We start from the raw sequence: 14,912 nt of genomic DNA on the forward strand, positions 1-14,912 counted from the left end.
AGTAATTTCGTAACTTTTTACAACTTCTAGTGATCTTTCTTCTATAGTTTGAATCCATAAATTTAAAAGTGAAGAATTCTTGGAATCTTGAAATTCGTAAATTGATGTAATGTAAAAGTTAATTAAAATGTACTTTAATTTTTTAACTTAATCTATTATTTATTTTAAAGAAATTACTTCTACACTTTCGCACATTATTATTTTATTTTCGATACGCGCATTTGCATATTATTTTAAGGAAGGAAAAATAATTTTGTACTAATTGCAAAGAAATTGCTGTAAAATATACACAGAATACTGAGCACGTGGTCCAAAATAAACGTATTATTGTCAATAATTTAATTCTTTGTTTTGCAAAATAGATTCATTTACAAGCAATCTCGAAAACAGCAACTTAATTACGAAGATAGGCATGCTACGCGCAAGAATTGAAGCTGTCGCTCCAGCTTTTCCAGGAACTAAGAGACGTACGACAAACAGTAAGTAATAAATCTGTATTTCATGTATACACGGACATGTCCTCTTGATACCGATAGTGCTTACAGGACTAGATCGCGTGCGAGAAGCACGGGCAGTGGCGCAACCAGATCGGATCCAGTATATTGCAGCATAAATTGTCGTACGGCTACGCAATTGAACATCGTCGTTAATCTACGTTTAGTTTATTGATCGACTAGCTTAATTAATTAGTTACACACTGATCTAAACCAGCATTATCGCGGAAACATTCATGACTTGTGTAAAGTCGCATTTGAATTTTACTGTTAGAGATAAGAATAAATAAACATGCCTCGCTTACCATCGTGTAGTAAGTACAATTTGTTACAGTTTTTTGTCGCAATGGGAACTTATCGTCGTAGCAAAATTTTGTGAAATGCAATGACGTCCGAAGAGAGAAAAAGAACAAGAGGGAGAAAGATCTCCTGCGTTTTTATTACATACGCAGAGACATATACATATATATATAGTCACGCCACCAATCAGCACAGGTAATGCATTCTACCTGTACACACTATATGACATTTTAATATTTATTCCTTACATATGACCACATGATACTCCACCCACGTTCTTAATCGCTATGATGATTATTTTATTTAGCTACACTTCATTCGTATTATTCTTTATTACAAATCCCGCACTTACTCTCCGCGATTCCTCACGCGCGTTGTAGTATGTCTGATGCATGTTTGATGTGTGTTATCTACAATGTCGATGATACAAAAGTAGTTGCTCTGAATATCTTCGATATATATATTGTTTAATTGTCGCAGTCGCTAAATTACTTGGGGCCGGTTGTTCCACCTTTCGATAAATCTCGGCTTACTCAACAGATTACTACCTATAGGATAAATCTTACCGGGTAGTTTACCAGCTATTTAGTGAGCGTTGTTCCACGGTTATTAATCCTATACAAATTCTATATTATCATATTCGTTAAATAAATCTGGACGTGGACGAATTGTATATCGCTTGCGAAGCACCACTATATATATTTCTTCATCAGATTCTTCGTTATCATCTTCGTCACCATAAAGAAATTGATTTTCGCATAATCCTGGTTCTATTTTCGATACCGTCCGATACCGTCCGTTCGATAATATCCAAATTCTTTATCGCAAAATATTAATATACAAATGCGTGAAACGTCAGGTACACCAGCGCTGCGCATCTCCCGCTGACGGGGTATGATTTCTAATCCCACTACGCATTTATCTGTCAGATAAGTCTTACACGGTACCCAAAGTACCGTGTAATTTATCTGTCGATAGTGGCCATTTATCAGGAAGTTAAATTTTACCGAGAAATGGAACAACGCTCTACAGACATTTTATCCATCAGATAAGTTACCAGATAGTTTATCTGAAAGTGGAACAACCGGCCCTTAATTGTAAATAATCCGCGAGCCCTTTTAAGCACCGCATATAGTTGCAGTGTGAAATTCCGTTGACAAATGCTATTCAATACGTAATATGTGGCATAATAACCCAACTGTCGTTCTTAGTTACAGAATACGCATATGTGACAATGATACTTAAATTAAGTTTAACTAAAATTGAATTAATCAAGAGTTATTGTAATATTGTATATTATCTTCATCAAAGTGCCGAAATTCGAGCATCATAATTTTGGACATTTTAAAATATTAAGATATTAAAATTTTAAGTTGACAGCTCTTGTAAAACCCATTATTAACTTCATTAATTTTCCAGAGATAATGTGTCTTACATTAAAATGATTTATTTATCTCTTACCGAAGAAATGAAGATACTTTGTGTGTGATATATCTTCTTATATACAATATTCCCGCAGAGATATATATGTACAATATTCTGCAGTGTTATCTTTTCAAACTGCATTTATCATAATTATTTGAGAGTATATTTAATCACTGTCGGATATATATTAATTATTGATGTCCGCGCTATTCAGCTTGGAGTGTTTCAACTTGCAAAGCCATCCTATTTACAAAATTAATTGCGAGCTCGCGAAAAAATGTAATCATTTATTGATAAGGAAATTACATTATATGGGACATAGCTCGAATTTTTTTATCAAAGATAGAATCGTCGAACAAAGGCTCTGCTAACTTAATTATCTCTACGCGGAAAAAGAATTGGTTAATTCTTTTATTTTTTCCGTGATAAGCTATATTCTCGTGATACGCTTGCGTAGTTCATTTACTACTTTTATTATTTTTCTTTTTTGGTTTTTTTTTAACGCTCGGATAACCCTCTTTCTAACTAGATAAGAGCTCTCTTCTTTCTTCTATTGTTGTTCTTTATTGCAATCTGCTTAACCTATTTCAAAACTCTCTTTCACGGCCGATATTCAATAATAAGCTCTCTATTTGCATACGTATACATACATCAGTGAACGAAAACACAAAGCGCGCCATGTGCAAGCTCCGGCATCGTGATATTGTACTGTGATTCAGACCATACAGGGTGTCCCAGTTTATAGAATGTGTTATCCAAAGCTCTGACAGCTTAAGTGAAGCCCCCGCGAATATTTGGATCGATTACGACGCAAATATTGATATACGTTGCGCAACGTTAATAATTAATGACACGGAAATTGCAGTTATAGCGCTATCGGTTACATATTCATAGAATAAATCGATACAGTCTTAATGAATGACAGATATATCTTACAATTAGTAAATAATTCACACTTTGCCGAACGTATTAAATAAACTGTTCTTTCAGTTGAGTTTGTCGGATATTGTCGAGAAATTGTATTCTATTTTAATTTTACGAAAAACGATATTTCTCGCCACGGACCTTGTATCTCGATGTGGCAGTGGAAATATGAATTATCAGCCTACTCTGCATGGTATATTAGTATGTACAGTACGTTTAGAGCATAATAAAGGGAGATCTATTCACACGCAATACATCGACCACTCGGAAATTATTTAAGGACGCCAAGATCCTCCTCAGTCTTGTACTTATTACGCATATTATATACAGATTATGATATATGTATACTCTCTGACTGATTACTGAAACGTTAAGTACTCTTTATACTCTTCGATTCGCTAAATTGAAATTCAAAGCAATTCGTGGAATAAGAAAGATTTATAAATAAATAATTATTTTTGCCTATAACGAATTTACTTAGGAATATGAGAATAGAATAAATTATTAATTTGATGTTTCGCTGGGAGAAAATCGACGGTATGCCGGTGTGGCATCACATGTGTTATACTTACTGTCTATATGCAATATATGTATAATATCAGTAATTATACTAATTATATACTATAATACTCTATACATAGTATATCAATGTATTATACATGGTACTATACAAAGAGTTGTTATAGAATAGGTTTCTGTTAACGCGAAAATGTCCGTCTCGATAAAAATTCTGATGAACAGCTTCAGAATGTCTGCCGAGGTTTTTGGTGCGAGTATTCAAGCGATGACTATTGATATAATGCGCCTCGGATATTCTATGAGATTAACGTTAGTTACTCTATACACACACACACACACACACACAGAAAGATCGTCGCAAGTCAGGAGTTAACGGAAAGTCATGTACAACGACGCCAATCGATGTCGCTGCGCCGATGTAGCTTTAAAAAATTAATAAATTTATTTAAGAGGATGCGGCTGTCTAGACGAGTTAAATCGCGATGTACTAATATAAGTTCACGTTGCTACGACTCAAATAGTTTATTGCGATGTACTAATATAAGTTCACGTTGCTACGACTAATAGTTTATCGAACAAGAATTACGTGTCGTTCTATGAAGAAAAATAAAAGTTCTTCTAAATAATATATAGTAATAAGAAGCGAACACACTATTGTCTTTGTAGTATTATACTTTTCGCGTCATAAAGAAATAAAATTGGCCCCTAATACATAATCTTAACTGCCTGCGGAATTAATATAATTACAATAAATAAATAAAAATGTACATACAAACCTTTATATTGTAGTTTTTCTTACGTGTATATAAATTATATAAATTGTATTTTTTGAAATATATATTTGATACGCCTTTAAAAGTTTATGGGAAAAGGTCAGCAGGAGTGAACGAAACTCGAAGCTGTCCGAGCAGTTCATTCTTTACTTGGATTGGACAGCTCCGCTCTAGCATGGAGTTCCTCTAATAAGCGTCTAGACAGTAACTGCCTTTCCCTGCAATTGGTGTAGCCGCATCGTCGCGTCGTCGCACCGTTTGACCGTCGCTTCGTAATAATCGTCTCCGACGTTGGGGGATACACCGTTGTCCAGATAGCCAATTAAAAATGACGCGAAATAGTACAAACTGTCCGTCGTTCGTTGCCCTCGCTTCTTCGCGAACCATCTCGTTCATCTCGTCACAATAGACACTTTTGTTTGACTGGTCGTTGTCAGAATCGATCGAGCTTCGCAAGGGTGAAAATGCGTTGCTCTCGATCGATAAAAGATACCGCTCACACATTTATTATTTCATAAAGAATTTATTTAGCTGTATGCAATGTTATCTCAATTACACAGAATATATCGCCTAGCTATACAAGGAAATAAAACCATTGATAATGAGCAGATACAAGCTTCCTTTCAATTTAGAGTTAAGATAGATAGAGGATGAGAATTAAGAGCGCGAGGGTAATCTAGTTTGCATTTAAAAAACAAATTAATATCTTGACGCTGTCGTGATAACGTTCGAAATTTATGGGTACTTCAGTTATCTTCGCAACGCGACGCGACGCCGCTAATGCAACCCTAAAATAAATCAGGCGTTTCCCAACATTGTAACGTGATTCCGGCCGCATGGGGTAGATTTGCGCGCCGAACTCCGGTTCCGAAACTGTTCCGTAATGACTGTCCCTTAAGTCGTAATCCTCCCTTAACGAACACCGACAGCGCTACGACGCTAGCCGGGGGCCGCTGTCACTATACGCTATTTATAATATTATTATCCTATTGTTTTAAGTTTAAAGTGGTCAACGCAGTCCTCGACGATATTCATCCTCGACGGAAGTCCCTGAGCGATGGATTTACAAGTGGATGTACAAAGTCACGATGATGGTGGTGGTTCGATGATGGAAATACGCGTGCGATGGCGTGTAGGACCGTCGTGAGTAGATCTCAGGCCGGGTGCAACGTTCGTATCTGCGGATGATGATGGTGGCACAGGCACAACGCGACGAGGATCACCAGCAGCAACGAGCTGCCGTTGCTGGTAGCGCTGGACTCATCGTAGTCCGTTACGTCGCCGCCGTTCTCCTTATGACCTCGTAGTTTCAAATCTACGAGAGAACAGAGATTTAGAAACGTGTAATCAGAATAGTACTATCAAGAAACTATAATAGAAGTCTGCGTTTATGTATAAAAATAAAATAATGATTTATTTTTACGACGTAAAACTAAAATCTCTTATAATTGATGATATATCAGTGATATTGGGAAAGAACAAAAAAAGATACTGAAGTGCGATTATCTCTGTTGGGATTAAATTCTGATTTAAATTTAATGTGTACCTTGCTCCTTCAGCCTATCTTGATTTCCCTCCAGGATGTTATTGCTCCCTGAATTATGCCTCGCTTTACCTGCAAACACAGCAAGAGATATTGAACGGTATCGTTCTACAAAAGAAAGTTTATATTTTCATATTGTCAATATTGCCCAAATAAATATTTGATAAATGAATACTCTTATTCATAAGCTATACCTTTTAATTTTGAATACTCCATTTCATCTTTATTCAGTACGATTAATTCTTTATCGATATTAACTTCATTAATCGACAATTTAAATAAATCCATGCATATCACTCAATTAGCAGGATTTATTTAATAACTTCTATTCCGTTATGTAAACATGAGAAATTCAGTTTCGGAAATTCAGTAAATTTACCGAATGAGAGAATTATTCAATTGATTATTTCAGTTGATTTCTCATTCAGTCTTCTTTGATTAATTGGTGCCCGCTGAATGTCTTTAGAGTAATTTGTTTCGCGACGTGGTGTTCGGTTTCGGCTGGTACGTCACGAGACTACTAATGACGACGGTTGTTAAATCAATTGCCGCAGAAGAGTAGCAATGACAGTAATCACGAAGATAAAATACGATTTATGAGACGAGTTTATGTGACAGAATAAATACATCCAATTTGAATAAATACAGATTATGCTCTCTTATATCGGATAGTAGCTTAATCTCGCTCATATCATTTATAAATAAAAAAATGCCCTCCCTCCCTTCGAGAGTTTATGTCTTTCGATAAAAATACGGTCAAATTTTCCATCTTTCGCGCAGAGTTGTGGCGAGTTTAACGTTAAACAACGACAAAAAAAAAAAGAGACGACAGAGTGAACGGTGGATGCTATTGGAAAAGCGATCTAGCGTTTTACTCGCGGCGGGCGAGCGCTGGTTCGTTTGTCTCCGTGAAAAATGCTGCTTGGACCGTGTGTTTTCTCAAGTAATGAGAAGAACGAATGAGAGAACGGAGCAACGTCGGCACCCGATAGAGCAAGCCCGGGCGCAGATTGTGGAAGGGCTTTACGGTATGACCAACGTGTTTGTCCCTACGTTGTTAAGTTGCCGCGCGGACTCTCCGAGACGTCGCGCGTCCTCACTTTCGCGTGGGTGCTCGGAAAATCGGCTCATATATGGCTCGATCCGCGCGTCTAATATTTTCACCCAGGAAAAACAGGTGTACATTAACCATTCCGACGCGAGGGAGATAAAAATGGGCGATAAATCCCAATAAAAGTTAATAGCCGGACGTGCTAAATCCGTGTTTCGCTCTTAACAGAGACGCATCAATAATATCGTATCAATTTTCCATTATCACCGAGAACAGCCGTATTTACACTGTTCTGCACATTTAACTGCGACGCCCGTATCGAGGCGTGTATATTTAAGCGCGTGTGGCGAGAGGTGGGAAGAGTTCAATAAAATTGACCCAGGACGTTGAAAACCGGTCTCTATAAATCTTCCATCGCGCGCGCAAACGTAACGTCGCCTCCCAATCTGTTGGCATCAAAATATTTTGCATATATCGATTTCCGGTCGCCGCCGGGGCGAAACGGGAAGTCGGACCAAAGACGGGTCAATAATAAATCCCGGATTTTTCATTATGATGGCGCGGAAGATACTCGATGAAATATGAAAGCGTGCGGCTGCCTTTACGCGAGCAACTCTCGCGCTGACATCACTTTCGTGCACCGATTATTTATCGCTGCTGGCAACGCGCGCCCTTGGCGCTACTAATTATGGTGATTTCTGTTGTGTAACGGTTACATAATTGTACATTGATCCGAAAATGTCGCTTCGGCATTCGAATGAAACCGAATAAAATCTGAGCGTTGGTATACAAAGATAACATTGCGACCAACTAGAGATGCGCGAATCAAGAATTTTTTATGTCGAATCGAATAAAATCGTCGAAATATAATTTTTAATTAACAAAATAATTATTCCGAATAGTAACATTTACTTCGCCAGTGGATAATTAACAGTAGACTTTTTAATTGAATCTACTGACTATCATTTTTTAATCGTTAAGACAATATAACTATTATTAGATTAAATTTTAACACGTAGATAACAAAAGATTATTTTAATGTGAAAAATAATATTAATTATATAATATAAATTCTTTTTAAAGCAAAAAACATACTTAAATATTTAATATAAAACTAATAAAATATACTTTATTTAATGTCCCAGTAACTGAAACAATTAGGCGAAAAAACATAGATAAATTATTAAAATACTCTTATGTAATATTCAATATCATTACCTAATTACATACATATAGAAATTAAAATAAAATAATATAGTATATTTATTTTATTCATCAATATTTATAGCTTACTATTTTATTACGCATATTCAAACTTTTACTTACAATTTGACAGGGTCATAGAGCATATCAAAAATAAGAAATAAACTTTTGACTGCTACTTAACCACTCAGTGAGTGGTTATAATACTGAATATCGCACTTTTGCTTATTAATGGGAAATAAAATTTTGTAAAATTGACAGTGTATAATGTATATATGATTCGTATTCGATCCATCTAGTTTCGAAATTTTCAAATAATTCGGATTCGAATCATACACTCAGAGAAATGGACAGTTCGTTCAAAAATTAGCAAATGGATAATCCGATATTTTTAATCGGAATTATAAAGAACCGATCAATTATTAATGATATCCGGCTATCATTGATTGGACATTATTCTAATCTTGATCGGGTTTTCATAATTCCGACTAAAAATATCGGATTATCCCTTTGTTAATTTTTGAACGAACTGTCCATTACTCTGAGGGTAGAAATTCGAATTTGAAATAGTTCACACATCTCGCGGCATTATCGCGGCCATGTGTCCGAAATTAATTCGTGTTTATATTGTGTTTATATCCTCCTATATCCTGCACGTCCCTGTGCGGCGGCGGTCGCATAAAGACTCGCGATGAAATCGTATTCGCGGCCGAGAAGAGTCCGCGCAGGCCGTAAAAACATCGATTAGCCATAAAACGAAGACGGGGCGAGATGTTTAAAGTTTTCCCGTTGCGAAATGAACCATTAAAGCAGCGAGCGAAGACTCTCAAGCGCCTCGGAGCTATATCGCGACCGACGAGAGTGCCTTAAAGCACGTGCTTCAAAGGCCGGGGGTTTTATATCGGCGTTTTTTATCCTGACATGGTATGCATACACGGCGCAGTTATATTACATTACAATGGTACGGTCAAGAAGACGCGCAACAGCACAGCAATGCCGAGTAAACATTTTTATATATTTGATTTTCCAAGGTTGTAACCGAAATGCGATAACGCTATTAGCGGATTACGATTCGCGAAACGTCGATTCTCGAGGGCATGAAATGAGATTGGAAGTTTACAAAAATATAGACGAGAGTATATTGTTCCTTTGTACGGTGTGTTTCGACGATGAATATATTTTGCGGGCAGAAAGAGAAAAAGCCTCAACGTAGATAACAAAATACTTTACGTGCGCTTAGTTAATACTCGGGCAGAACACAACGAAATATACAGCGAAAACACGGTACGGTACGGCACAGTGCGGCGCACTGACATGTAATTTACCATCTCCTTTGAGGGGCCGTATTGTTCCACAAAGCTCTTCCCGTATTATTATCTCTTTGAATATATCAGCGTTATACTCGAAATACCGCGCCGCGCCGAGAGAGAAGAGAGCCTCTCGCGAATTGGTGCTCTAAACGTCTGCCATTTTGTCCCCTTCAATACTCATTTGCATACCAAGAATAAATCCGGTAATATTGTGCTCATTATTATGTTAAGAATATACGTGTTAAATAAACATACCTAACATTATTAAGAAATCTAGGTGATGAGGTCAGATATTTTCATAAATTTTCAGATATACGTTTATATAACTTATTAGTATCACATTAGAGCGTCAGAACAGTAGTTCGTAACCCTTCATTCACTGTAACAAATTTAACATTTTGCTCCGTCAGCTTCAAACAAAAATAGAATAAATCTACAATGAAAATTTTAGATATTTTTTTATAGAAACACTAATTTATTACATTTTGTTTAAAATTTTAATAATGTATCATATCGCTTAAAGCATTTGCCCAAATTTCCTCTCACAGCAAAAAAAAACAGTTTTCTTTCATATTAAATTTAGGTATCAAAAAATACACAATAGTGAGTAAGTGCGTACACAAAGTAGTAAGCATAAAAAATACTTTTAATTAAAAAGATACAGGAGAAAGCACCTATATAAGAATTTTATGTCGAATCTAGCTCGATACTGAAGCTGCTGGAACGAAATGTCGAGTTCCAACATAATCTTACAAAATTCTATATAAAACAAACGTGTATAATTACATATAAACTGTTAAAACCGTAACTTGTCACAATGTTACTTCTTCTAAATCTCCGCGATGTAAATGACCATTCTTTTTCCAAGAAACTTCTATTTCTCTAACGGATGTACGCGAGGTTACTCAGGGAAAAGTATGTTACGCACAGCCGTGAGACGTTAACGCGCAAGAGAGGAAAGCCGAAGGAAGCGCGACGGCGAGTCCCTTTGCGGGGGAACTTCGGCTCTGCTCTTTTTCCACCGCGATGAAAAGCAGGTTGGCGCGATAGGTGCAAGAGCCGAAACGTTATTCATCCGGGTCTCTTTAAAAAGTCATTTCTCTGAACGTCTATCTCTCCGCTATCGCGGATGCATGCGCGCGCGCGGATCTCGCGCTGCATTCTGCACGAGTTTGCATGAAACGCCTAGCGCCGACTTTTGTGCGCGTTTTCCTCTCGCGACGGCGGCCTGTCGTGCAAAACGAGACATGGTCGGTCAGTCGGTCGGCCGGTTGGTTGGTCTGCGAAACCCGACACGACGACGGCTCCTATTCATCCGCGATTTCATGCTGAAATAGTGTGTGCCCGACCCTCTCTTAAAGCCTCCGACACTCGACGTTGGAGAACCTCGAAGTTGGTCGGATGGAAAACTTGAAATGCCTTAACAAGCGCGGGTGACACAGATTCGCGCGCGAACGTGTGCTTTTGTTGCGTTTCCCGCGGTGGTTCGTATACGTTTCTCTCGTTATAATATTAGTAATAGAAATTACAATCTAGAAAATCATAACGATATTTGAACTAATAATAAGCATTTAAATTGCAGGCTGTATCTATTATTATTAGATTATATCTTCGAAGAAACATTTTTTTGATTTTTATCTTCCTAATAATTACCTACACTTTTCACAATGTCACTGATAGTATAATCAATAAAACACAATATTTTGAAAGCCGGTAAAAAATATAATACCTATTCATTTCATTAAAGTGGATTTACGAAAGAATATTTGAAGAATGGTAGAAAATGGTACAAAATAATACTGTTAACAAGGGATCAAGGGTCTTCGACGTCGACTTGCTTCCTCTTGAAAAATATGTTGTCAGATATCAAAATATAAGGAAATATTCTTTTATACATTCCCAATCTCCAGTTTAAAAGATAAAATCTGCTTGAAAGTTTTATAGCTGAAATCCTCTTTCGGCAATATTTTCAAAAATATCTATTACATCAAAAAATGTTTCACATAAAGTTATTTATTTGCTTTTTATCATAGAATTAAATAACAATAGTAAAGTTTTTATATATTTCTTTTTTTTCGAAAAAATCTCCATCCATTTTTGTAAAACTTATTATTACTTTTTAATTCTACGATAAAAACCGGATAAACTTTATTTTTCGATGCAATAAGTAATTTTTGTAAAACTTTCAAGAGATGTTTTTACTCTTGGAAACGTGTAAAAAAATTAACATCTTTTAGATTTTTATGCTTAATAATATATTTCAAGGAGAGAAGAATCGGCGTCGAAAACTTGGATGATGTCTCTCGTAAGAGATTGTTACACGAATAGAATGCTCGATGCGATGTCGAAAAAGCGCATTTGTTCCTTTAGTTCGGTTCAAACAGAGCGTACGGATGCGCGGATACGATCGCACATCGCACAAACTGGCTACTCGATCTAATTAATCAGCGACCCGTTCGTCCGCCACAAGTACACTACGCTTCATCATTCAAAAAGTACCTCTCAATACAAAGCGAGCAGTAAGGGCCGGTCGATCGATTTATATTTCGTGCAACGAAATTGAAATGAAGCGGTTAATTAATTAATTAATGGTTTAGTATCTCGACGAAGCGGTTTCGCAATTTCCATTGAAATTCATAAAGCAATTTCGAAATTAAGTCGCAAGTCTCTTCATTCCTTTACCATTCGAAAGGGTTTCCCCTCATTAGTGCAAAATATGCATGATCCTGCAGGAACGTATAATTTTTTTTTTTTTTAAGCGAGCTTGCTATATTACAGTACATCACGAAGTTCTATACACGTCAATTTTACTGGACACAGAGGTTTAGAGGTATCTCTTCGCAAAGAAGAGAAGAATTACTCCTTCGACCAACTGCTTAAGTAGAAAATGCTACTCACCTTTGTACTTGGTGCTGCTAGAATTGGAGCTCGATATTGCTGAAAAGTAAATAACAGCGTTCAGTATTATTCAAACGATGCTGCGTCGTACGCTTCAAAGTGACGTCAAATATCTAAAGCGTCAACTGAAGAATCTCTCTCGAGCCGGGGGGGAAGGGGGGATCTTCGGGAAGGGCGGTTCGAAAGGGCCCGGCGGCGTTGTAGCTGAGAAATAACGAAGCGAGCAATAACGCGGATAGTCCTTTCAAGTCACACTCTCTAACTCGCGACTTTGTTTACGCGTTGCCCTAACTCGCGAAGGTTCTAACTTCTTGTTATCTTTCACTTTACTGGTGCAAACAATTTCAAACGGTTCGCAGGTACCAGCCCTCGTACACCTCGCCTTCGTTTTCAACGCGGGAGGGGAGGGGGCGATTCGCACACCGGTGGATATTACTCGCGACTGGTAAGTAGTAGCGCGACGGTTGAGTGCGCCCCAAGAACTTTCCTCGAGTCGTGATTCCGAATCGGTATAGGCGTCCTCTCGCAGCCGCCGGAATATTTTTGCGAAATATTGTTTTATTCATAAGCGCGAGCGCTTTTAAGAATATAAGGTCTGGGGGGCCGGATTTCACTCGCTATCTCGGTAGAAAAATTCCAACTATTTTAACGCAGCTGCTGCTTAATAAGCTGCAGCCAGCTATGCGAGCGAAGCACGGCGCTACTTTGTCGAATCCAGGTATGCCGAGCGAAGTATCTTGTACATATAATGGCAAACAATGCAATTTTACTACAATTTATTCCGCGGAATCTCCGCCGTATTAGCCTCGGCTAGACGAGAATCGTTAATATACGTCGCGGGGCGGAGGGAAACGCGGCGGGGAAAAAACATTTTTTTAGAGTCGAGATATAACCATAATTATACTTACGATAGACTTTAATGCTGCCGTCAGTGTCGCCCAGCGAGTTCCTGGACACACATTTATATGAGCCGTAATCCGCTGGACTGACGGAGTTTATCGTCAGCTTCATATGTATTTTGTACGCGTTATCTTTCAGCACCGGATCGTATTTTCCTCCTGCAACAAATCGCACTTCCCGTCAGTAATGCGCAGCGCAGTTCTATTCATCGTTTCTTTCTTTCTTTCGTTTTTTCATTATCGTTAAACTAAATGATAAAGTCCACGGTATAGCCGCGCCAGATTACATCGATCGAATTAGAATTAGAGCGATGTATTCGTTCTCTAAAAAAAAATAATAATAATAATAAAAGAAAAAATGATATGCGCGCGTGCGTGGATATTATATCCGCGCTCTTTGTCCCAATTCCAGAACAAAATCACGCTTAAATCAACCAGACGCATGCCAAAATAAAAAAAAATTAAAAAAAAACACAAAAAAATATTTCGCTTTTCTGTCATGTGCTGTCAGTCACGTTTGCCCGGGGTTACCTGTCATTCCCTTGACGTGATTTACTCTTTCGGGTGGAGCTTGAAAATAGAAGTACCGACCGAATAGGCGGGTATTTTTATTGGAATATGCGGCGGTAATCGAGGGCTTTTAAATAACCGTCTGTCCTTCGCGCATCCACGGTAGGTATGTGGGTCAACCGGCGTGGCGACAATACGAAAAATCTCATAGAAGGGACTCGCTCTCGCGAACTGCGCCTTCCGAACAATGGCAGGACACGGTTGGATGAGAAAACCGGAATTTAACAAAGAGATTCTGTTTCCTAATTATTTCCTGCCGGAGAAGTCGGTCGAGCGATTTAATAAGTGGCTGGCGCGATCTATCTGGACGTCACCCGTGTCTCGTGAAACTTTTTCTCCCGTGTCCCGTGATTGATTTTACACAGACGTGGCTTTTTTCGATTCACCACGCTCGGAAGGATCGTCATGAAAGTTTAAGCAGCAATGCAACAAAACACGTACGTTTTTCGTAGCACATAATTAAATTTCTTTACCGTGGCAAAAGATTGACGTACGATTTTGTGTTCGAATTTCGATAATTATTGCCCACTCGCTTGAGAATAAATAACGCGACTATAAATTTTAAGTTGCTTTCGTCGGCAGAGAGAGAGAGAGAGAGAGAGAGAGAGAGAGGGAGGTCCACGGGCATAAAAACAGACAGAAAGTCGCTAATGTTTTTTTAAAATGTTTTTTTATCGAAATAACGCACCGCATGGAGATTATCCAATATTTGTGCAAATATCTGTTCCATTATTTCCCGACCCTATATATGCAATTTGTCAATTTACGATTCTCATCGAATTCTGTAAACGACTCGTAATAGTGTGGAATGGCGAATATCAACATTCACGATCGCGGAAAGCGCATTATCCGTTCCGGGCTCATTCTGAGGCGAATCCAAAGTACGTTCGGGGTTCACGAATGTTATCCCTTTTATTGTATTCCGTTTTGCATTCCGGGCTTTTCGCGCGACACCACCCGTGGACGCCGTTTGGGATCTTCTTCTTCTGAGCCGAGAACCGGA

General features: G+C 38.0%; 1 protein-coding gene across 2 annotated transcripts in view; it reads right to left on the reverse strand.

Annotated features, from left to right (window-relative positions):
• Positions 1–480: 480 nt before the first annotated feature.
• Positions 481–14,912, reverse strand: part of LOC139818625 (limbic system-associated membrane protein) — a 167,604-nt gene continuing 153,172 nt past the window's right edge. The window contains exons 7-10 of one of the 2 annotated variants that reach the window (XM_071787419.1): positions 13,349–13,498; positions 12,441–12,479; positions 5,982–6,050; positions 481–5,750 (exon numbers count right to left, since the gene is read on the reverse strand). In XM_071787419.1, the coding sequence (XP_071643520.1) occupies positions 5,590–5,750; positions 5,982–6,050; positions 12,441–12,479; positions 13,349–13,498 (419 nt within the window). In that variant the 3' untranslated portion in view covers positions 481–5,589. The remainder of the gene's footprint in view (positions 5,751–5,981; positions 6,051–12,440; positions 12,480–13,348; positions 13,499–14,912) is intronic. The other variant, XM_071787420.1, reaches the window with a different exon arrangement.

Source organism: Temnothorax longispinosus, chromosome 9, assembly GCF_030848805.1.
Source record: "Temnothorax longispinosus isolate EJ_2023e chromosome 9, Tlon_JGU_v1, whole genome shotgun sequence".
Taxonomy (NCBI): Eukaryota; Metazoa; Arthropoda; class Insecta; order Hymenoptera; family Formicidae; genus Temnothorax; species Temnothorax longispinosus.